General features: G+C 33.5%; 1 protein-coding gene across 3 annotated transcripts in view; it reads right to left on the bottom strand.

Annotated features, from left to right (window-relative positions):
* Nucleotides 1-23,025, bottom strand: part of TLL1 (tolloid like 1) — a 219,166-nt gene that overhangs the window by 69,368 nt on the left and 126,773 nt on the right. For all 3 annotated transcript variants that reach the window (XM_045998282.1, XM_045998280.1, XM_045998281.1), the window contains exon 9: nt 13,589-13,704. In XM_045998282.1, the coding sequence (XP_045854238.1) occupies nt 13,589-13,704 (116 nt within the window). The remainder of the gene's footprint in view (nt 1-13,588; nt 13,705-23,025) is intronic.

Raw genomic sequence — 23,025 nt, 5'->3', positions numbered from 1 at the left:
AAGAGAACTCTCAAGCTCAAGAACTGAATAAAATATATATGTAAGCAATCAATGCTGAATCCATATTCCAGAAAAGTGCTACCATTTTTGTGTTAGACAACATACACTTCTCCTTTTTTCTTTAACACAATACTTTTAAGTACTAATTAGGGCAAATCAATCCTTAACTAGTTTACTTTTTATGAGAAAGAAGATATAACATAACAATAAATATTCCTTCTGGTGTCTTGCATCTCAGAAACAATAGTCATCAATGGAACTGTACACCAAAGCTGGTTATAATTGCCCATGTAAATAATTACTTTAGGGGTACTTTGGTGGCTCAGTCCCAGGGTCCTCACGTCGGGCTCCCTGCTCAACAGGGAGCTTGCTTCTCCCCCTCCCACTCCCCCTGCTTGTGTTTCCTCTCTCACTGTGTCTCTCTCTGTCAAATAAATAAGTAAAATCTTTAAAAAATAATTATTTTATAGAGATTTAGACTAGGACTTTATCAAACTATAATGATAGTCAACTATGCCTCATAATGGCATTAACATTTCACCATTAAATTCAACCTTTTTCAGTTTCTTTAAACATGTACTTTCTTGATTCCAAAGAGATGAAATCTACCAAGGGTGTTAAATAGAGGCACACTGTTTTGTGTTGCTTTTTAATGTAATACAATCCGTGTAGCATAACTTGGTATTGTTTCATAACATTGTTGGGGCACCTGGGTGGTGCTGTCAGTTGAGCTTGTGACTCTTGGTTTTGACTCAGGTCGTGATCTCAGGTTCTTGAGATTGAGCCCTGCATCGGGCTCCCAACTGGGTGTTCCTGCTAGAGATCTCTCCTCCTCTCCCTCTGCAGCTCCCACTTGTGCTCCTTCTCTCTCTTCCTCTCTCTCTCTCAAATAAATAAATCATTAAAAAATAAAATTAAATTGTTCATCTATTTCTGTCTACCTTATTTATAGTTTCTTTTTCCTTTGTTTTTTTCTTTTCCTTCACATAATTTTATCATTCCAGATATTCTCAAAAATGTTTACAAAAATTTCCACAATACCTAATTTTTTCCCTTTCATTTACAGTAATCCTTAACACTTGATTTTTAAAATGTATAGATTCTAAACAACTTTTCTGAAGTTCCCAGTATGTTTTGTCCTCCATCTCTGAATACCAATGCAATATTGGGTTGTTCTTACAACATCATTGGAAAATAATTTCTGGTTTTCCTCTTTAGCTTTGTATTAACTTTAAGCCTGTTTAAATGAGGAAGACTACCATAGCCTGATCTTAGGTTTCATTCTGCATTTGTATTCTCTTTTATCCCCACCAAGGATTTGAACCTGTATAATCATACAAGAACTCAGTTATTATAACAGAGAGGGCAAAACTAGAATTTAGAAACAAACGGTAGACCCCAAGCCTCATTTTGTGGCTTCCCTCACAGATTTAAAGGTGAAGTTTATGGTCATGTGCAAATAGTTTCACTTCCTCTTTTATGAGGGAAAGAAATCAGCTAAATTAGAAGTATGTATATCATCAAATTGTATTTAAAATTAAAACAGTGTGGCTGAATTGCTAACAAGTGGTTAATATTTGAAGTTTGGAACACACACACACACACACACACAGTTGGAAGGGGGATAACTCTAAACAGAAAAGTTTCCTATCTTGCTTTTAATCTTCTATTTTAAATGCCAGGCACCGTGGAGGAACAAAACTAGCCTACTTTAATATAAAACACAGAGTCCTTTAGAGGCAGAAAATGTAATAAAGATAGGTTTTCTAAAATCAAATCTTAGGGCTCTGACACAGAAGTAAAATGCTGGCCTTTGACTAAGGTTGCTAGCAGAATCAACTTGAATTACAAATCAAAAGCACTTGGAAAATATTTGGTTGTCTTAAATTATGTTATTTTGTATAAATATGTTGCATCTTTTTTTTTAAGATTTTATTTATTTATTTGACAGACAGCATAAGTAGGCAGAGAGGCAGGCAGAGAGAGAGAGGAGGAAGCAGGCTCCCTGCTGAGCAGAGAGCCCCATGTGGGGCTGGATCCCAGGACCCTGGGATCATGACCTGAGCTGAAGGCAGAGGCTTTAACCCACTGAGCCACCCAGGCGCCCCACATCTTTTTTTTAAAGATAGGTGAAATAAAAGCTAACTAGCACAGTTATATAAATGTTTATTTCTTATAGTAGGTATCAATTTACCATTATCAATGTAAAATTAATCATGGCTCCATTGGAACATGAGATTGAAAGAGATACAAGGAATAATTCTAGGATTTCCTGTGATCAGTTACAAGTCTTAGTTGCTATTTTGCAAAGTTAAATTGATACAATTGCTGTGAAGTATGCTTATTAAAATTTCGTTACACAGTACTGCAGAGTGCCACAGAGTGCAGAATCTGGAGAAAGGCAGACCAACAGTCAAGGGACTGGATGCCTGCAAATCTCCATTGAAAATATAATCAAAAAACTATTGGCAGCACAATTAAGACATTACTACCTAAACTAATTCCATGAGCACCACAGAAAGACCAATTAGAATTGGTCTTACAGTGCCGAGTATGGGGAAGACACAAATCTTCAATTAGACTGATATTATTAAATGGCTCTTTAAAAAGAGATATTAGAATCAAAAGCAGTAAAATAAAATAGATTTCTGGGTTCCAGCCAAAAGAAGCTTGGACAAACCTAATAATCTAGGGAGACTACAGTTTTCTTCTCAGGAATAAGACTAGAGGTGAGAAGATCAGTAAACTATATTCTACGGGTCAAATCCAGCCTTCAGCTAGTTCTTGTAAAAAAAGGCTTTTTGGACCCATTCCTTTACATATTGTCTATGATTACTTTTGCAATACAATAGAATTGAACATTTGAAACAAACTATATCACCTGCAAAGCCAAAAGTATTTACTGTATATCCTTTCCAGAAAACATTGCCAATTCATAGGATAATTGATCATTGAGCTTTTGTTCAGCTCTGAATTGTAGCCTGCTAAAGGGAAAAATTTACATCTTTTCCTGCAACTAGAAGCTATTTATGATTGGGAGTGAGAAAGCCTGGATTTAAGCTCTAGCATCTCAGTTTGCTAGTTTACTTAAACTTTCTTAGTTGGAATGTATTTCTTTACTGCTAAATCCCTGGAGGCCATAATATCAAGCTGATCTAAGCAGAGTTAAAGCAGAAGGATTTAATTGAATAATATTAGAAAATCACTAAGGTAATCTGAAAGCATTGTTAAGATTCTCATGTATTACTATTTTCATGGTATATATTCAAGTATCTCTCACAATATAAATCTTGAAGACAGTTATGAAAGAAATAACTATTAACTCAATTTACTTAATCCAACTATGCTAGGAACATAAAAACATCAGCCTAATTTTAAGGTTTCACAGGAAAATCAACATGTTGAAGGAAGAGATTCTTACTTTAAAATCCAAAGAATAGACAGGAGAACCTGGGGCCAGAACGAGTTGTACAACTCAGATAGATCCCTAATTCCATAAGGGATTTATGATATGACAGGTGAAAAACAGGAGTTGTATAATGCTATAAAAGTAATTTTCTGCTTCAATTTTTATGACAACACCTGGATTTTGAGATTTTGGTGTGTCATCACGAATTACTCATTTTTCTTACTTCTTTTCCTTGATCCCCACTCCACCCCTATACCTAATCAATTCCAATTTCTGCAGTTCCCCTAATAATGTTCTCCTTTTGTTTTCACTGACCATATTCTCCATACCTGTTTGAATTAACTGCAATAATTTCACAAGCTGAACTTTGTTATTTTTTTTTTCAGATTTTTATTTATTTATTTGTCAGAGAGAGAACACAAGCAGAGGGAGCAGCAGGCAGAGGGAAAGGCAGGGTCCCTCTAAAGCCCAATGCAGGACTTGATCCCAATACCCTGAGATCATGACCTGGGCTGAAGGTAACCAACTGAGCCACCAGGCATCCCTCACAAGCTATACTTTGGTTTTCAGTTTCACTCATCTCCAATTCACCTATCCTGTAGGGCCACTTTAATCCCATGAAAGCTGGGTACAGTGGCTTCACACCCAACTCAACATAAATTTCTAATCCTGGGCATCATGACTGTAAGGTCATAACCCACCTGGGCTGCCTCATGTTGCACTACTTCCAACAGAATCTTCACCCCACCTGTTCCTGACTTCTTGCCGCTGTGCCTGAAAAAGTACCCCTAGTTCCAGCACTCCTTTAGTCAAAGCCTGCGTAGTTCTTCCTGGGATACCACCTGCCCCTTCCTTGTTTCTGGAACTTCTTCACACCTTTCAAGGTCTTTATCAAAGGCCTACATCTCCCAGCAAGCTCTGAGCTCTACTATCTCAGCAACTCTACCTTGCTTTCTTCAGTGATTTTTCAGACTTTGGCTATTGTATTACAGGCCTTGTTCTTGCTATATGTTTATAAGTTCTTGATAGCAAAGATCTCTTTCACATGCCAGCCAGATACACTTTTTAAAATAGAATCAAAGATTTATCTACATACTAATTGCTAAATTTAAGAGGTGCCTTTGGCAATAGAAACACTATATTGTGAATTGACCCCATATGTGTAAAGCACTGATGAGTGATTAAAAAAGGTTTTGCAAAATGAAAGCAGTCAAATGATCGCTCTTAATTGGGTTACATAGGAAAAGAAAAAAAGAAAACTATTAACTCTATTGAAGACGAAAACAATCTGCCCTTGTGAAAAGGTCAATCAATTCTAAGAGACCAAAGAATCAAATTGCATAATTCTATCAGCTCAAAGAGATACATTCTCAGCTGCACATTCTGGACTGTTACCAGCATGTACCTTGCAGCATCAAGAATGGTCTCAGATTGGACAGGACACTGTTTTGACCTTGCAGAGTCCACTTACATATAAAATGGCAATCTTACTTCTTTTTTGTCATGGTGAAATATACACATGAAACTTACCATTTTAATCACTTTTAAGCACACAGTTTTATGGTGATAAGTACATTTACAGTGTTGTACAATAATAAACTTATTTTTAAAAAAGAACATTCTTCCCATATAAAACAATACATGCTTCCTGTAGAAAATTAAAGGAAGAAAAAGAAATAAAACCTATCTGTAAACCCACCAGGGAGAAATAAGCATTGTTTTAGTATATACTCTTCCACAATTTTGTCTCTAACATATGTGATTTAAAAATTAGATCTTTTCATGCCTATGATTTTTAACCTGCTTATTGAATTTCCTAATACACTGAAAACATTTTCTCAAATCAATGCTATTTTTGATTTTCTAAATTTGATATTTTTCCAATTTTTCATTATTATATATAACTGTCTCTACACAGACCCAAATAATTTCCCTAGAATAAATCTCAGAGCTAAAATGCAGGCACATTTTTCAAACTACAAAAAAGATTAACAAAGTCATTCAGAAAAGATATTTCCACTTTTATTTTCAAAAGCTCTGTACCCTTACTATCATTTGATATTATAATTCTATTCTTTGTCTTCTTTGATTATGTGAAAATAAATAATTTCTATATTAATTAAGTATCCATTTGTACTGAGACTGAGACAAAAATGTTCTGCTGTTTTAGTCATTTTCTAATGTAGTGTTAATCTTTACTTATTAATTTAAAATAGCTCTTTATAGAGACATAATACCAATGGTTCTCTCATATCATTTTCATTTTTATTTGTGATTTTGTATTGTTAAAAAGAGATTTTTAATGTAATTATTTTAATAAATTATTTTGCATTTTTTATTCTTTATTTTGGGACCCAACATATATCTTTGCCAGAAAATAAAAGCCAAATCACTTGTTTTCCTCAGAAAAATATGAAGTAAAAGTTTGATTTTTGTAGAAATACATAAAAATGATTATTTATTGAAAAATCTTGAACTTAGGGTTCTGAGATCAAGCCCTAGAGAGGGTTCTGTGTTGGGCATGGAGGCTGCTTGACATTTTCTCTCTCCCTCTCCCCTACCCCACCCTCCCTCATCTCTCCCTTTCTCTTGAAAGAAAGATGAAAGGAAGAAAGGAAGGAAGGAAGGAAGTTCAATTTTATAAACAAATATGTGACAAAAGTCTTCAGGCCCTTAGGCATAAGGTCTTTTCAGTTTGTTCCATTGGCTTAAAAGCCTATTTTGACATACCACAGAATATGAATTACTGAAACAGCTCAGTGTTTTTCTATTATTTTACAGTACAATCCACTTTACTTCATCAGTTATTTTCTAATATGCCTTGGTTATTCCAACCATTGTTATCTTGTAAATAACCTTCGGAAAAATTGGATCATGTGTAAAACAAAAATCTTTTGAAATTTATTAGAGTTACATTAATTTCGAAAAAAAAAATGACTTTATAATAGATCCTGGCATATGATGTGTTACATCCTGCTACATGATATGTTACTCTGCTTTAGTTCCACAACTTCTAAAATCTATTACATCTTCATATAGTTGTTTTTATTTGCTCAACTTAAGTGTCATTTTTTAGTTCATTCTTCTGAATTTTTCAGAAAAGAAAACATATGCTCTATAACTAAAGAAAAATTTAATGATTAGCTCTGCTAAATGCAAGCTGTGTGGTGGCAGGCAGTTTACTCAATCCTTTCTTAAGTTCAATTTCTTTATATATAAAACAGAGATAATTGCAATACCAAATGCAATGGAGTGTGCAGAGTTTAACACAATGCCTGCCTTAGTAAGTACTCAATATTAGCTTCTTATATTTATTGAATTGAAAAAAAGTCCTGTTAGTCCGAATTCATCAGGTTATCATTAAATATACATACTGAATTCTAGTGTTACCAGCATTTATGAAATTTTTAGACAGTTATTTTTCCATTTTGATACTATTATTTGACAAAATGACAAATTTTGTAATATTCAACTACCCTCTTGGTACTGAACCAAAACAGTTTCAATTTTATAAATTATATAAACTTGCTTTCATTTGATTAAATTTATATAACATCCATGTGTTTATATTCATAGGTAAGGCACTTGATAATTTTTTCACATGTGTTGTATAAGATACACCTACCAGACTTTTACTAGTTTAGTAAAATAAATGAAGAGAGACAGAAAAAAAATGAAGAGACTACACATTGTTATGCAGTGCACTTGAAATACAGTTTATTATATGGGAGAAATCTGAGGTTTTGGAATTTGAAAAAACTGTCTCGAGAAATTATTTGCAAGCAGCATCATTTTATAATAACTTCTATAAACTTATTTTATATGGTTATAACTTATTCAATTTTTAGTGGTCATTAAATCACTTTTGATATTTTCAGTTTCCAGGATTCTACATTAAGAAATATTTCAAATGGAAGTATTTCTTCAAGTTTTGATTCTTAACAAGTTAAATATATAACCAATTATATACAGTGAAATTCCATTGTCATGAATCCAAGTAAAAAAAAGATCACATTTTCAAACAGAAAAAATACTAGCAAAATATGCTAATTTTAAAAATAACCTAAAGTATAAACTATAGGCAGGAGAAAATGAGAATTAACAGAAGTCTGAGATGCGAGAAGAAATAATGAATAAAAATATTTGATGAATCTTCAAACAAATGCTGTTGGGAATGGAGACCCATGTACAAGAGAATGAAGTCAGTTCTTTATATTAAGCCATATACAAAAATTAATTACACAATGAATGAAAGACCTAAATGTGAAACCAAAACTATAAAACTAGAAGAAAGCATAGAGGGAAAGCTTCATGATATTGGAAATGGCAATGATTCCTTGAATATGGCACAAAAGCAGAGGCAGAAAAAAAAAAGTGAAAACAGTTAAGTGGTACTATATCAAACTAAAAAGCTTTTGCAAAGCATATAATGAACAAAGTAAAAAGGTAGCTATAGAAAAGAAAAAAATATTTGCAAATCATGTATCTTATAAGGGGTTAATAGCCAAAATATGTAAAGAACTCCTATAACTCCCCAAGAAAAAATAAAATAATCCAACTAAAAATGGGCAAGACACTTGAAGATACATTTCTCCAAAGATGATACACAAATGGCCAAGAAGCATATGAAAAGATGGACAACATCACTAATCATCAGAGAAATGCAAATCAAATCCACAATGAAATATCATCTCTCCCCCCATTAAGATAGCAACTATCAAAAAACAAAATACTACACATTTGTGGAGATGTGGAGAATTTGGAACCCTTCTTCATTGCTGATGGGATTGTAAAATGGTGCAACCACTATGGAAAACAATATGGAAGTTCTTCAAAAAATTAAAAACAGAACTACCAAATTATCTAGCAATTCCACTTCAGGATACGGATCCACAAGAATTGAAAGGACTATCTTAAAGAGATATTTGCATATTCTTGTTCGTAGTAGCACTATTCACAATAGCCAAAAGGTGGAAGCAACTCAAATGTCTATCAATGGATGAATGGTTTAACAAATGTGTCTATACATACAATGGAATAGCATTCAACCTTAAAAAGGAAGAAAATCCTGTCACATATTAAAACATGGTTAAACCTTGAGACCATTATGCTAAATAAAATAAGCCAGTCATAATTAAACAAATGCTGTATGCTTCCACTTATGTGAGGTATAGAAAGTAATCAAATTCATAGAAACAGAAAGTAGAAAGGCGGTTCCCAGGGTCTGAGGGGTAAGGAAAATGGACATAATAGCTACAGAGTTTCAGTTTTGCAAAATGAAAAAGTTCTGGAGATCTGCTTCACAGCAATGTGAATGTATTTAACACTATTGAATTGTACACTTAAAAATGGTTAAGACAGTACATTTTACATATTTTTCACCATAATAAAAAAATTGGTAAATATTTGCATATAGCTTAACAAATGTTAAGTGTAAAAAACCACAACAATATCTCATTTGTATAAGGACGAAACAAACTTGAAGAAAAATACTAAACAATAGCATATAAAATGAAGATACCGTGTATTATAATCTTTTTTTTAGAATCTTTTTATGGTTTGGGCGGATAAGGATACCATTTAAATATGATCCCATTAAGAAGGCTGGTAGAACAGGGGTACCAAATAATAAAATATACATTTAAAACTTTCAACCCAATAGATAGAAAATAAATGAAATGAGGGAAAACAAAACCATAAATTCAATATATAAAAAGGCAAAAAAAGTAGGACAAAAGAAACAAAGTGGGACATACAGAATGCAAACAAGAAATAATAATACATCAGTAATCACAATAAAGGTAACTGCAATTAAACACTAAAGACAAACTAACCACCATGAATTAAATAAAAAATAAAACCAAACTATTTACTTTCTAAAAGGGACACACCTGAGACACAAGACCACAGAACAACTGAATGTCTAATGCAAGATAAAGATATAACCAAGCTAGAATATTAATCAAAAGAATGTGTATCCTTACTGATATCAGAAAAAAAAGTAGAGTACTAACCTAGTGATTAGAGATAAAGAAATACAGTGTATAGTAACAGTTCAATTACCAGAAAGATGTTATATTCTAAACACAGTATGTATATAAAACATAGAATAAAAATATTTTAATATATTGAAATATAAATAAATATAAAATTTGTTGTTAACAAATATTTATTTTTAAAAGGTAAATGAATAAATCCACCAAATAGTGACAAATATTAACATAACTTTCTATTGGATAAAGTAAAAAAACAATAATTAGAAAATATATACATTTCACAATTAAAAAGAGAACTGCCTCCCATATGCATAGAAAACTTACCACCTAGCTACTGCACAAAACACATTTCGTTTTTCTTTTTAAGATTTTATTTATTTAGAGAGAGAGAGAGAGAGAGTGGAGGCAGGGGCAGAGAGAGAGGAAAAAGAGAGAATCCTAAACAGGTTCCAGGCCCAGCTCAGAGCAAGACACAGAGCTCAGTCTCAAGACTCTGAGATCATGATGTGAGCCAAAATCAAGAGTCGCACATTTCACTGAGCCACCCAGATGCCCCATCTTTAAAGCGATGATTATCCTTTATGAAGACTGGTCAGTCAGCTCCAAGGTCATACTGCCAGCCTCAAAATATTTCAAAGACTGACGTCTTACAGAGTACAGTCTCTCGCCAGAACTGACTAAAGGAGAAATTAACAAGAAAAGGATAATTGGGGGGAAAAAATGTATCTTTGCAAATAAGAAAATATATATTACCAAAAAATATGTTGGTTGAGAAGAAATAATAAGAGACAAAGAAGGTAATTAAAATTGAAAAATAGCAAAAATACTGTATGTCAAGCTGGCAAAATTCAGATAAAGGTAGTTCTTAGAAGGAAATTTATAGCTTTATGGGTTTGTATTAGAATTAATGAGTTAAACTGCCAACTGAGAACAACAAAATAAACCCAAATTTAAAACGAAAAGAAACTAGTAAAAGCACAAGAATGAAAAAAAAAGTAAGTTAATATTGTTCACTGACTACTTAATTCAATTTATTTGCTCATCATCATACATAAAAATAAGAAAAATATTTTAAAAAGATGATAGATGTGTTGATGTCTTCCTATTTATAACATTTTGGAAGCTACAGTTTTATTGGTAATCATACATGCAAGAAAAGTGAATAAACTTTGAATACTGATGGTCTGGGCACTGCAATTGGATAAGAGGAACTGATTTTTTTTCCTGTATTACCTTGTTCTTATGAATGGATGTAATTTTTATTAATTTTGTTCAAAACTCTTCATATTCAATAATTTTAATTTCAAAATCATGTATAGTTTTTTATCAGCTTTTATATCTCTTCAGTATCTTTTTAAGAATGATTTTCATAAAATATTCTGATGAGCTTATTCAAAAATTCACACAGAAATTGATCAACATCTATAACTACAACATAGACTTTTATTCTTAAATTTAAAATGACTGTATAAAGAATTATGTATGCATTCATGTATTCTAAGTCAATTGTACCTTTTTATGTTTAAAAACTATTCATGTTACACAAATGTTTCATGTTGAGTATTGGAACACCCTGGACAGCTCCATACCCATGATTCTCCTACAACATTCAATTATCAGGAATATTAAAATTTCTTTAACTTCAAATGCATTCTTAACAAACTCGAAGTGTAACTGAATCATTCCAGATGAATTAGTCATAAGCAAAGAACAAAAACTATTTAATAAGTAGTAAAAATAAAGATTAATATCAATATAATCTTGTTATGGAAAGACTTTTTTAAGTTTAGCATTCAAGACAGAATTCATAAGTTAATGGTTATTCATTTTCTTTCTTTTTTTTTATATTTTATTTATTTTATTTGACAGAGAGAGAGGTCACAAGTAGGCAGAGAGGCAGGCAGAGAGAGAGGGAGAATCAGGCTCCCCACTGAGCAGAGAGCCCGATGCGGGGCTCGATCCCAGGACCCTGAGATCATGACCTGAGCGGAAGGCAGAGGCTTAAACCACTGAGCCACCCAGGCGCCCCCATTTTCTTTCTTAATAATAAACACTTTAACCAACAAACCAAATATGCTGAAGGGAATTTTCTTCTTTTTTAATCCTTACTATGTTTAATTACATTTTCTTGCCTTAATCTGCCATGATTTCCACCAAAAAGAAAAGTGGTGTGGTAGAAAGAAATACTTACAGAATTTTCCCAAGAATAGTATTTGTAATAATTTTTGTTGATCTGCTTTCGAAGATTAAGAAGGTACCTATTCCCAATTTGTTCAGGGTTTGTTGTTGTTAAATCAGTAATAGATATTTTTTCTTGATTTAATTGAGATGCACATTTTTTTTTTTTTTTTTTTTTTTTTTTTTTTTCCCCTTTTATTAATTTTTTCAGCGTAACAGTATTCATTCTTTTTGCACAACACCCAGTGCTCCATGCAAAACGTGCCCTCCCCATCACCCACCACCTGTTCCCCCAACCTCCCACCCCTGACCCTTCAAAACCCTCAGGTTGTTTTTCAGAGTCCATAGTCTCTTATGGTTCGCCTCCCCTCCCCAATAAGAAAAAAAAAAAAAAAAAAAAAAAAAAAACCTTGGTTACTCCTACAACAACTAAAGAAAATGAACTACTGTTTAATTGAATTATTAGATATTTTTAAGTAATGAAAATCCAAGCTCACATGGCTTAATTAGTGAGTTCTAGCCAACATTCAAATAAGGAATAAGTATAATGCTATATAAACTCATCCAGGGAATAAAAAAGAAGATCCACTTTCCTATTTATAAATGGCTAGCAAACCTTGATAGCATTCCTGACAAGGACAGTATAAAAAAGGAAAAGTATAATCCAAGCTCACACTTGAATATGGAAGTAAAATCCTCAAACGAAACCAAAGCTTTGCATGCACGTATGCAGACACAAACACCATTAAATGTGCATCTCCCCTCCCCAATGTCCAGGGGAGATGCACATTTAATGGTGTTTGTGTCTGCATACGTGCATGCAAAGCTTTGGTTTCGTTTGAGGATTTTACTTCCATATTCAAGTGTGAGCTTGGATTATACTTTTCCTTTTTTATACTGTCCTTGTCAGGAATGCTATCAAGGTTTGCTAGCCATTTATAAATAGGAAAGTGGATCTTCTTTTTTATTCCCTGGATGAGTTTATATAGCATTATACTTATTCCTTATTTGAATGTTGGCTAGAACTCACTAATTAAGCCATGTGAGCTTGGATTTTCATTACTTAAAAATATCTAATAATTCAATTAAACAGTAGTTCATTTTCTTTAGTTGTTGTAGGAGTAACCAAGGTTTTTTTTTTCTTCTCAAGTAAGAACTCAGTAATATTTTGTAGGAGTTTTCCCATGTCATCTACATTTTTTAAGTTACTGGTATAATGTCGATAATATTCTTTTATTCTCATTTTTGTGTCTAGAACATCTTGATTATAATAACCTTTTCATTCTAATGATTAGATAATTGTGCTTTTCCTGTTATTCTTTCTTTCTTGATCTGTTTACATCTATTTTCCTATATTTCTAAGTTTTTTCAAAGTACCAACTTTATTCATACTTTGTACCATGTTATTTTGATCTCCTTAACTTATGTATTTTTTATTACTTCCTCTATTATGTACCTTTACATTTATTTGACTATACCTTTAATAGCCATTCAATAAGAATGTCTAACTCATTAGTTTAGGGCATTTTTTTATTTGTTAATGTGAGCATTTAAGTTCTGAATTTCCTACCAAGTATTGCTCTCATTGCATCTTACAGACTTGATATTCAGTATTTTTTTATATTATAGCTGAAAATTATTTCTAATCTTCACTATAATTGCTTCTTAGCTAAACTGGATATTTTATGTATATTTCTTAACTGGAATATGTGGGATTTTTCTGGTTATCTATGTGAAACTTATTTTAACTTAATTCCATTGTGCCTGAGAACGTTATTTCAACCTTTTTAGAGCATTTATTATTTCTTTTTAAATCACATTTTTCAAAAAAGTTTCCAGAGCTTGAGCAATTTTCATTATAACTTTTCTGAGTTTTTTAGTCTCATATTTGAAAAAATCAAATGAGAATAAAAAATAAAGCAAATTGTATTTAAAAGAAAATGAACCTTTGTATATTTAACAATTTATATAACACTAAATGAGAACTCTGGATGATATAAACTACCTTCTCCCCTGGGGTCACCGAAATTCTCCAGATGCAGTGTGTATAAGAAGGGTAGCCATTTGGAAATCCTGGAGAGGAAAGATTGCCATTGGATTCTTGTAGGGTTTCTCCACATGCTAAAAGGAAAAAAAAAAAAAAAGATACATATACTTGCTATTTTAAAGAGGTGAGTTATCCAAATTTCCTTAAAAAGATAATACCATTCTTTAATTTTCATGAAAGACATGGACATCATAAGGCCCTGAGTCTTTTGGTGTTAGATGAAAACATGTATTTCTCTTCTAAAAAAGACTTTTCCAAGTAAATACATCTTATGTTTCTATTACTAGGATAACTAATGGTATCATTAGGGCCAACCATGAAACAAAACTATGAGATAAATAATCTGGCATTCATAAAGTTCTTCCTCATGGAGAATTTTCTCATTCATTCCCAAAGAATTAATAGGTCACCCATACTCATATTCAGGCCAGTGAGTATCTGGTTCATGTGGCTAGGGAAACATATGAAACAAAATTAATATTTTTCAGTGTAAAGTGAAGCTAAGTTTCATAGCAAATACCACACCAAAGTTGAAAAACAGAAATCTTAAATAATAAGTAGAATACAACTAATAAAGGTGATACCAAAATGTCATACACAATGAAAATTTTTCTCAAAATAACCTGAAAAAATTAAAAGGTTAAAACCTTAAAGGAAGATTAAAATTTTCCAAGAAGATGTGGACATTGATTTACTCTCTCATTTCTGTTGATGATAAGTAGAAATTACTGGAAAAACAATTGTGTTTTCCTCTTACTAAGGCTGTCTAATATCTTAGAAGTAATTATCAGTCATCTAAAATAGCAAATTATCTGCTACACAGCCTCAAGATCTGTGTGATTGATATTTCTAGGGCCATTTCAACAAAGCCATAGACAGAGAGTAATTAGCTTGTTGGTTTAGCCAAGGTTAGTGGTCAGAACCATTCTATAATGGGTTTTCCTGTTGTTTTTGTAAGACATAGCATGTGCCCCATGAACATAGGTATAGGTTGGTTTAAGTATCCTGAATTCAAGAATGATTCTTCCACTGCAAACTATCATCTTCATAACCTTCACTTAATAAGAGTTCTTTCCCTCTGAAGGAGACTGAAATCAGACTGAGATATTACCATATTACAGAGTCATAGCTACCAGTAGGTGAATTCTTGTCTCATCAAATCCTCCATAAATAATAAATGGTTTTGCATATCTTAAGTTAAATTAGGAAAGAAAGATGATGACTTTGAAAATAAAACTGAGTTGTAAAAAGTCTGATATGATATAAACATTTATTTGAAAACACAGATATTAAGTTTGCACAACAAAACACATTTCAAGTAGAAATAAGCAGTGTTTATTCTGATGAATAAGCAGATAAAAGCAACTTTAGAACAAAATGAAAATGCTCAAGGTCAAAAATACATAATTCAGCATTTCCCATGAATCACCTCAGGGCTCTTGATAAATGAAACATTGCAAGAACCCTTAGAAAAATAAAAATGTATTAAGACTTTATTAATGCAAACAATATGCTTCTAAGTAGGATAAGTTAGGATGCTATATAATCATTTGGAAGTTGAGTGTTTCACTGAAAAATACTGTAATTCATAGCAGTCTAAAAATAAATTATTTAATGATTGAAAAGTACACTAAGCCAAAAGAATGTAGGTACTGGATTTACTTAAGTGGATGGATTTACTAAAGGTACTGGATTTCATCTGTGGATGAAACAGTTTTAATTTAAAACAATTAAATATATTTCATCCACAGATGTATACAAACAATACTGTCCTGATAAAGATAAAACCCTATAAAAGGAAAAATAAATAGAATCAGCATGTAACTCGAATATTAAGTAAATCTATTATATAGCATTTGCTTACAATGCTTATAATCATTTATGCATTTACCTCAGTAAATGTGGTTGTCCCAGGCTACCTGATCCCTACTACAAAAGATATTTCAGCACTTTCCCCATCCATAGGTTGTCAATGCTCAGATATACAAAGCAAAGTTTAATATTAAAGGAACTAAAGAAAAATCAGCAAAAAAAAAGTAGCACTACAGAGTTAAAATGCATAGGCTGTTTATTAACTCAGCAAAGTCTGTGGATGAGAAAACACAAGTTTTAATCACAGCATTACCACCTACTAATTATGTCATACAAGTAAATCTCAAAAGCTTCAGCTTCAGTTTGCTCTTGTTAAATGCCCATCTTATTAACATACACTTAATAAAGTTGCTTTGTGGGAATCAAATGTTATTATGCCCTGAATCTTCTTTTTAACCCTTAGATACCTTTTCCACAGGTAGGAAGATTGTGGTCTAAAGTGTTTGAATATGTCTTTGAACTAAAAAACTTAGTTATATTTAGGAGGAAAAAATATATAAAGAATTATACAGTGCCCTAATAAGAATTACTCTAAAAGTAAATATAAGTCAGAAGTTAAATTTCTATCTCTGTAGGCAGGTGACACAATCTTAAATGTATAAAACCATAAATGTTCCACACATACACATAAAACTGTTAGAACTAATAAATTCAACAAAGTTGCAGGATACAAAATCAACAGCAAAAAATCAGTTGCATTTCTCTACACCAGCAACAAACAATTTCAAAAGGAAGTTAAGGAAACAATCCTGCTTATACTATCATCAAAAAAGAATAAAATACTTGGCAATAAATTAACCAATGAGGCAAAAGACTTGTACACTGAAAACTGCAAAACATTGCTGAAAGAAATTAAAAATAACAGAAACCAAAGGAACGATGGGCTGTGTTCATGATTGGAAGACTTAATATTGTTAAAATATCCATATTACCCAAAGCAATCCACAGATTCAAAACAATTCAATCAAAATCTCAGTGACATTTCTTGCAGAAAGAAAAAAAATCCTGAAATTCACATAAAACCACAAACCAACAATAGCCAAACATTCTTCGGGAAAAAAAAGAAAAAGAAGCTGGTTCCCACTTTTTGATTTCAAAACATATCACAAAGCTACAGTATGCAAAATAGTATGATACTAGCTTATGACAAACATATAGACCAAGAGAAGAAAAGAGACAGCCCAAAAATAAATCCATGTAGGTATGGTCAAATGATCTTCAACAAGAGTGCCAAGACTACTCATTGGGGAAAGCATAGTCTCTCCAGAAAATGGTGTTGGAGAAACTAGAAATATGCATACAGAAGAATGAACTTGGACCCTTACTTTATATCAGACACAAAAATCAACATAAGATGAATTAAAGGCTTAAATGTACGTCCCAAAACTACAAAAATTCTAGAAGAGAACAGGTGAAAAATTTTGTAACAACAGTCCTGGCAATGATTTCTTGGATATGACACCAAAAGCATAGTAATAAAAGCAAAACTGGACAGGTAGGACTACATCACCTAAAAAAGCTTCTGTGCGCCAAAGGAAGCAATCAACAGAGTGAAAGGAAACCTTCTGAATGGGAGAAAATATTTACAAACCATATATCTCATGAGGGGTTAGTATTCAGAATATATTAGGAACTCCCATGAATCAATAGCAAAAAGCAAAATAACCGAATTTAAAAATGGGCAAAGAGTATTGAGTGTGGTGCATAAACAATGAATTTGGAACACTAAAAAAAATAAGTAAATTATGAAACAGTTTGATTAATTAATTAATTAATTAAAATGGGCAGAGAAAAAGAAATGGGCAAAGAAGAAGCACAAATGGCTGATATATGAAAAAAAATGTTCTACATCACTCATCATTAGGGAAATGCAAATCAAAGCCACAATGAGCTATCACCTCACAACTGTTAGCATGGCACTTACCAACAAAGAAACAAAAAACCAGAAAATAAGAAATGTTGTCAAAGAAATAGAAGTAGCAGCCTTTGTGCTTTGTTGGTAGGAACATAAAATGGTGCAGCCACTATGGAAAACAGTGTAGGATTTCCTCAAAAATTATAAATATAATTCCCAAATGATCCAACAGTCCCCTCATTTCTGGGTATTTATTCAAAAGAATTGAAGACAGGATCTGGAAGAGATATTTGCACTCTCATTTCCATTGCAGCATTATTCATATTAGACAAGAGACAGAAATATCCCAAACATCCATCAGTGGATGAATAGATAAACTGTGGTAATACATAAAATAGAATATTATTCGGCCTTAAAACTAGAAGTAAAACTGGCATATGCTACAATCCAGATAAACCCAGAGGACGTGATGCTGAGTGAGATAAGCCAGTTACAGAAAGACAAATACTGCATGATTCCACTTACATGAGGTTTCTAATGTACTCAGACTCATAGAAGTGGAAAGTGGAATGCTGACTGCCAGGGGCTGGGGGGAGAAAGAAATGAAGAGTTGCCATTCAGTGGGTATGGAGTTTTCGTCAAAACTCTAAACTGCAAGACCAAGAAGTTCTATTTGTTTTTGTTAAAGATTTTATTTATTTATTTTTCAGAGAAAGAGAGAGAGAGAGACAGAGGCAGACAGAGGGAGAAGCAGGCTTCCTGCTGAGCAAGGAGCCTAATGTGGAACTCAGTCCCAGGACCCCAGGATCAGGACCTAAGCTGAAGGCAGCCCCTTCACGGACTGAGCCAGCCAGGTGTCCCCAGACGAAGACGTTCTAGAGATCTGCTGTACTCCGATGTGCACAGTTAACGGTACTGTACCATCCACTTAGAGATTTGCTAATAGGGTAGATGTCTTATTATGTGATTTTTTTGCCAAAATAAAAAATAACAATAATAAAGTGCTTAAATTTCTAAGTCCTTTATCATACAATCGATCACACTTCTGAAACAAGTAATTCACATATACCTTCATTCCTCCAGAGTAGAAAATTGGGTTTGAATTGTATAAATGCTACTTGGATTGTGTCTTGTTAAGCAATTATTACAAACTCTGGACCTTCTAATAACATTAAATTTACAGCTGCTTGCATGTCCATCCTCAGTTACTTTCCTCACCAAATGTCTGTAATATCCACCCAACACCAAAGACTGAGAACTTTCCTTTCTCCATGTTCTATTGGAGAACATTTATAATTTTATTAAGGCTAAGGAAAACACAGATAGAGATGAACAATAATTTCTATTTCATAAATCTGTTTGCAAAGGATCTTGACAAATTCTAGATTAGGGGAAGAAATACAACTGTATCTAATCAACTTAATACTAACCTAATTAACTTATATTTAGATCCCTTAAACTTTCAAATATAATAAGCAAAATATAGGTTTAAAATTATTTTTAAAAATATGAAATAAAAAGTAAAATTATTTTAAGATAAGGAAATGCTTAAAAGAACCCTAAATCATCTGAGAGATAATGTGAGATTAATTACTGAAATATTTTAAAATACATTTCAACAGTAACTGTCTAACCAAGTCTGAATCATCCTTTAAAATGAAACATAAACACCAACTCCAAGGAGGCTTCCTCCTGCAGTGTGCAGCCCAAGGTAGGCATCTCTAATCTAGAAGTTCTCTAGCATCCTTTAAGGATGAAATTTACTTCCTAACCAAGTGATGTTGTCTGCATGATGCCCCGGAGGCTCAGATACTCATGTGTGTAGTCTGTGCTTCCTTTTCTGGGGCCATAACATCTGGAATGGTGCCTTTCACGTGTTAACAGTGACTCATTCATTCACACAGCAACTATTTATTGAGCACTTAATTTACATCCGATTCAGAAAACCATGAGGGAAAACTCAACTCCAATCCCACAGAAGCTTCTATATTCCAGTGTGGGAAATGCCAAATCACTAATGATTATAGGAGTAAGACACAAAGACCAGGATCCAATGGAGCATTTGCCATGTGGAGTCCTGGGAGATGAGGGAGTCTTTAAGTAGGAGCCGATTCCTAAATGTGGCTAGAATTGAACTGGGAGGCAGTTAGGAGCACTCTGACTGGAGGAAGAGGCAGGAGACAAGCATACCATGATGCCTGGAGCTAAGTGAACTGGAGGTGAGATCTAGACTGCAGGGGTAATACCTAGAGAAAAGACTCAGGGAGGAGACAAGAAAAACATTTTGAAATGACCTAATGGAAAGGAGATTAGCCTTTATCCTAAAAATAAGCAAAATAAGCTTTGCATATTCAAAAGCCACTTAACAACATCATGCCCAGAGAACTAAAGAGATATAAGAATAGGGGCAAGAGGTGAATAGGAGGCATTTCAATAATTCAGACAAAAGACAAGGCTTTCGGGACTAGGAGATTCACTTTAAGAAGACAAGAGGGGGAGCGGGCTATGGACATTGGGGAGAGGAGGCGAACCATAAGAGACTATGGACTCTGAAAAACAACCTGAGGGTTTTGAAGGGTCAGGGGTGGGAGGTTGGGGGAACAGGTGGTGGGTGATGGGGAGGGCACGTTTTGCATGGAGCACTGGGTGTTGTGCAAAAAGAATGAATACTGTTACACTGAAAAAATAAATAAAAAGGGAAAAAAAAAAAAAAAAGACAAGATTCCAAGAAAGCAGCAGGACCGACTAGCTGGAGAAAATGAGGGAGGAATTAAGTGAGAATGTCCTCCAGAGTTCTGGCTTCGGCTGCCAGATGATCTATGTCTGGTACCATCCACCGAACTAGGGAAAGTTTACAGGGAGATGAATAAAGGAGTCCATGAATAATTGAGGGAAAAATGGCAAAATTACTATTTTCTGCATGTGGGCAATATTTTAGCCAAGAATTGTATATGTACAAACACATGTAGAAAGTATATTCTGTCAGGAATCTCAGAAAATTATACCAGGAACCAAGAGATTAATGCTTTAGGTAACTAATAGGAACCTTATTTCAATTTTAAAAGTGAAGTTAACGAAAAAAGTATTTAAAGGAATGTAAAGTTTCTAGTATTCAGACTCCACGCACGCTGAAAGTGGCCTTCCATCCCTAAAGTGTCCACACAAATGTGCATCCATGGACAGGGATATTCAGCACATGTACCATATGTGTGCTAACACTTAAAACTTTTAAATTTGTGAACATAGACTGTACAAGTGTTCATGTGTGAATGCACATACACTTTTATGTAACAAGGAAGACTCTAATCCTCGGAAGGCCTTTTATTTTTAGATAATTTATTTTGTATTTTCTCTAATTTTATTATGTTACTTGGGGAAAATTTACTGCAGAATATTAGGACTGATGGTTGATGAAGTACTAAGTAAGCAAAAAGTTCATGGGACTACAGAAAAACCAGTTTAAGAGAAAATGCAAATATAGACCAGTGACTGTACTAGGAGATGAGTTAAACTAAGCAGTTTAGAAATCAGAAAGGAAAGTGAATCCTAAAATTAGATCAAATAGAAAAAAATACATTTAGAAAATGAGGGTCACAAGAAAAACAGGGCCTCCTAAGAGAGAACAATAGTACACACTACTGATGTGTACTATTGAAGAAAAAATATCCACTATGAAGAGAAAAATATCCACTTCAACTCAGACATCCTGGAGAAGATCTCCTAAACAGTGTGGAGATTCCTTAAGAAATTAAAAATAGAGCTACCCTATGACCCTGCAATTGCAATACTGGGTATTTACCCCAAAGATACAGATGTAGTGAAAAGAAGGGCCACCTGTACCCCAATGTTCATAGCAGCAATGGCCACAGTCACCAAACTGTGGAAAGAACCAAGATGCCCTTCAACGGACGAATGGATAAAGAAGATATGGTCCATATACACGATGGAGTATTATGCCTCCATCAGAAAGGATAATACCCAGCTTTTGTATCAACATGGACGGGACTGGAAGATATTATGCTGAGTGAAATAAGTCAAGCAGAGAGAGTCAATTGTCATATGGTTTCACTTATTTGTGGAGCATAAGAAATAAACGGAGGACATGGGGAAATGGAGAGGAGAAAGAGTTGAGGGAAATCGGAAGGGGAGATGAACCATGAGAGACTATGGACTCTGAAAAATAATCTGAGGGTTTTGAAGGGGCGGGGGGTGGGAAGTTGGGTGAGCCTGGTGGTGGGTATTATGGAGGGCACGTTTTGCATGGAGCACTGGGTGTGGTGCATAAACAATGAATTTTGGTACACTGAAAAGAAATTAAAAAAAAAAAGCAAACTGCTTTTTTTTACTTTTTTTTTTTTTTTTAATGCCTTTACTGGCATAAAGGGACAATGGAGATCTGGAGACGGTGATGATGACATATTCTCCACATTTGCTTGGGGGAGAATCCTGACAGTATGTAGGATGCAAGAGATTATAATGCAGACAGGTAAAGCAGCATCAGTGGGTATCCTTTTAGATGCCTTAATGCTAGAAAGACCTGAAAGCTGTGGGAAGGACATAGGACTGGCTTGCAGGCAGCACTGTCCAGAAATCTGTTCAATCCCAGGGCTGGGCAGTTCTCCCTTTTTTTCCCTTCCTTCTTTCTGGGATGTGGTCTGGCAATGAATAATGGGGTTTTATGTCAGAAGAGCGCCAGGGCTGTAAAGGATCATATTCTTTCTTTATATTAACAGTGCATAAGGAAATCTCTCTTGACTGATCCTAAAAGAACAAGAAATGGTAATGAAAATAATTCTAAACTAAAAGAAACATTTTCATGCCATCACCTTAAAAACAACTTTATTCCTACATGGAGCTTTTTCATGATGAGTATGCACCAACTGTACAATGAGTAATTCAGATTTCCCACATAAATTTAATTTATATATTTGGCATATAAAATAGGTAACTATAATAATAGATTACAAGATGTTTGCCAGCCAGAAAGTATTGTAAAAATTAGCAGTTTATATTGTTTTAAGGGAATTAAAAATGCATGCATTTTAATGCTGCTCATCTTCTGATAGATAAAAACCATTTCCTATATTATTAGTGGAAAGGCAACAATATCTGCAGTCTGCCTATTACTAGCCTATAGAAACCTGCCCTCTTGGACTCAGGGCCCCACTTATCATAGACCATAAAAGCTACAACCTTAAATATTTAAGTGTGAACCAGGTCGGTATTTCTTTCAAGATTAAACACTTAAGGAATACCTCTATAAAATGCAGATCCAAAACAGCTTGGAGAGTAAACTTATAAGAAGTAAAGAGTTGGAATGATATAGTCAAATACCTCTGATTGGACCTATTCATTAGCAATTTCTAACAAAAGAAAACACTAAGGCAAACTCCAAGGGACTATGAAGTTTTACAACTCTTTCCTTTCAGTATTAAAACCAAGACACAACCAGATTTCATTATATAAACTCCTACACTCTTCCTAGATGATTCTCAAATAAGTCATCCTATTCACACTTCTATGTACATTTATCAGTCTTTCACATTATTCCATTAATGTTCTTGGAGCTACTGGTAAACCTACTGCATCAGTGTAACTTAAGTTTATTTGTCCTATATTTCTACCAATATCATTAATGCTCCTCATTGTAAAGAAATGAAGAATGTTA

This window comes from Meles meles, chromosome 2, assembly GCF_922984935.1.
Source record: "Meles meles chromosome 2, mMelMel3.1 paternal haplotype, whole genome shotgun sequence".
NCBI classification, from domain to species: Eukaryota; Metazoa; Chordata; class Mammalia; order Carnivora; family Mustelidae; genus Meles; species Meles meles.
Note: the sequence above shows the minus strand (reverse complement) of the source record. Positions and strands in the feature narration are given on the sequence as shown.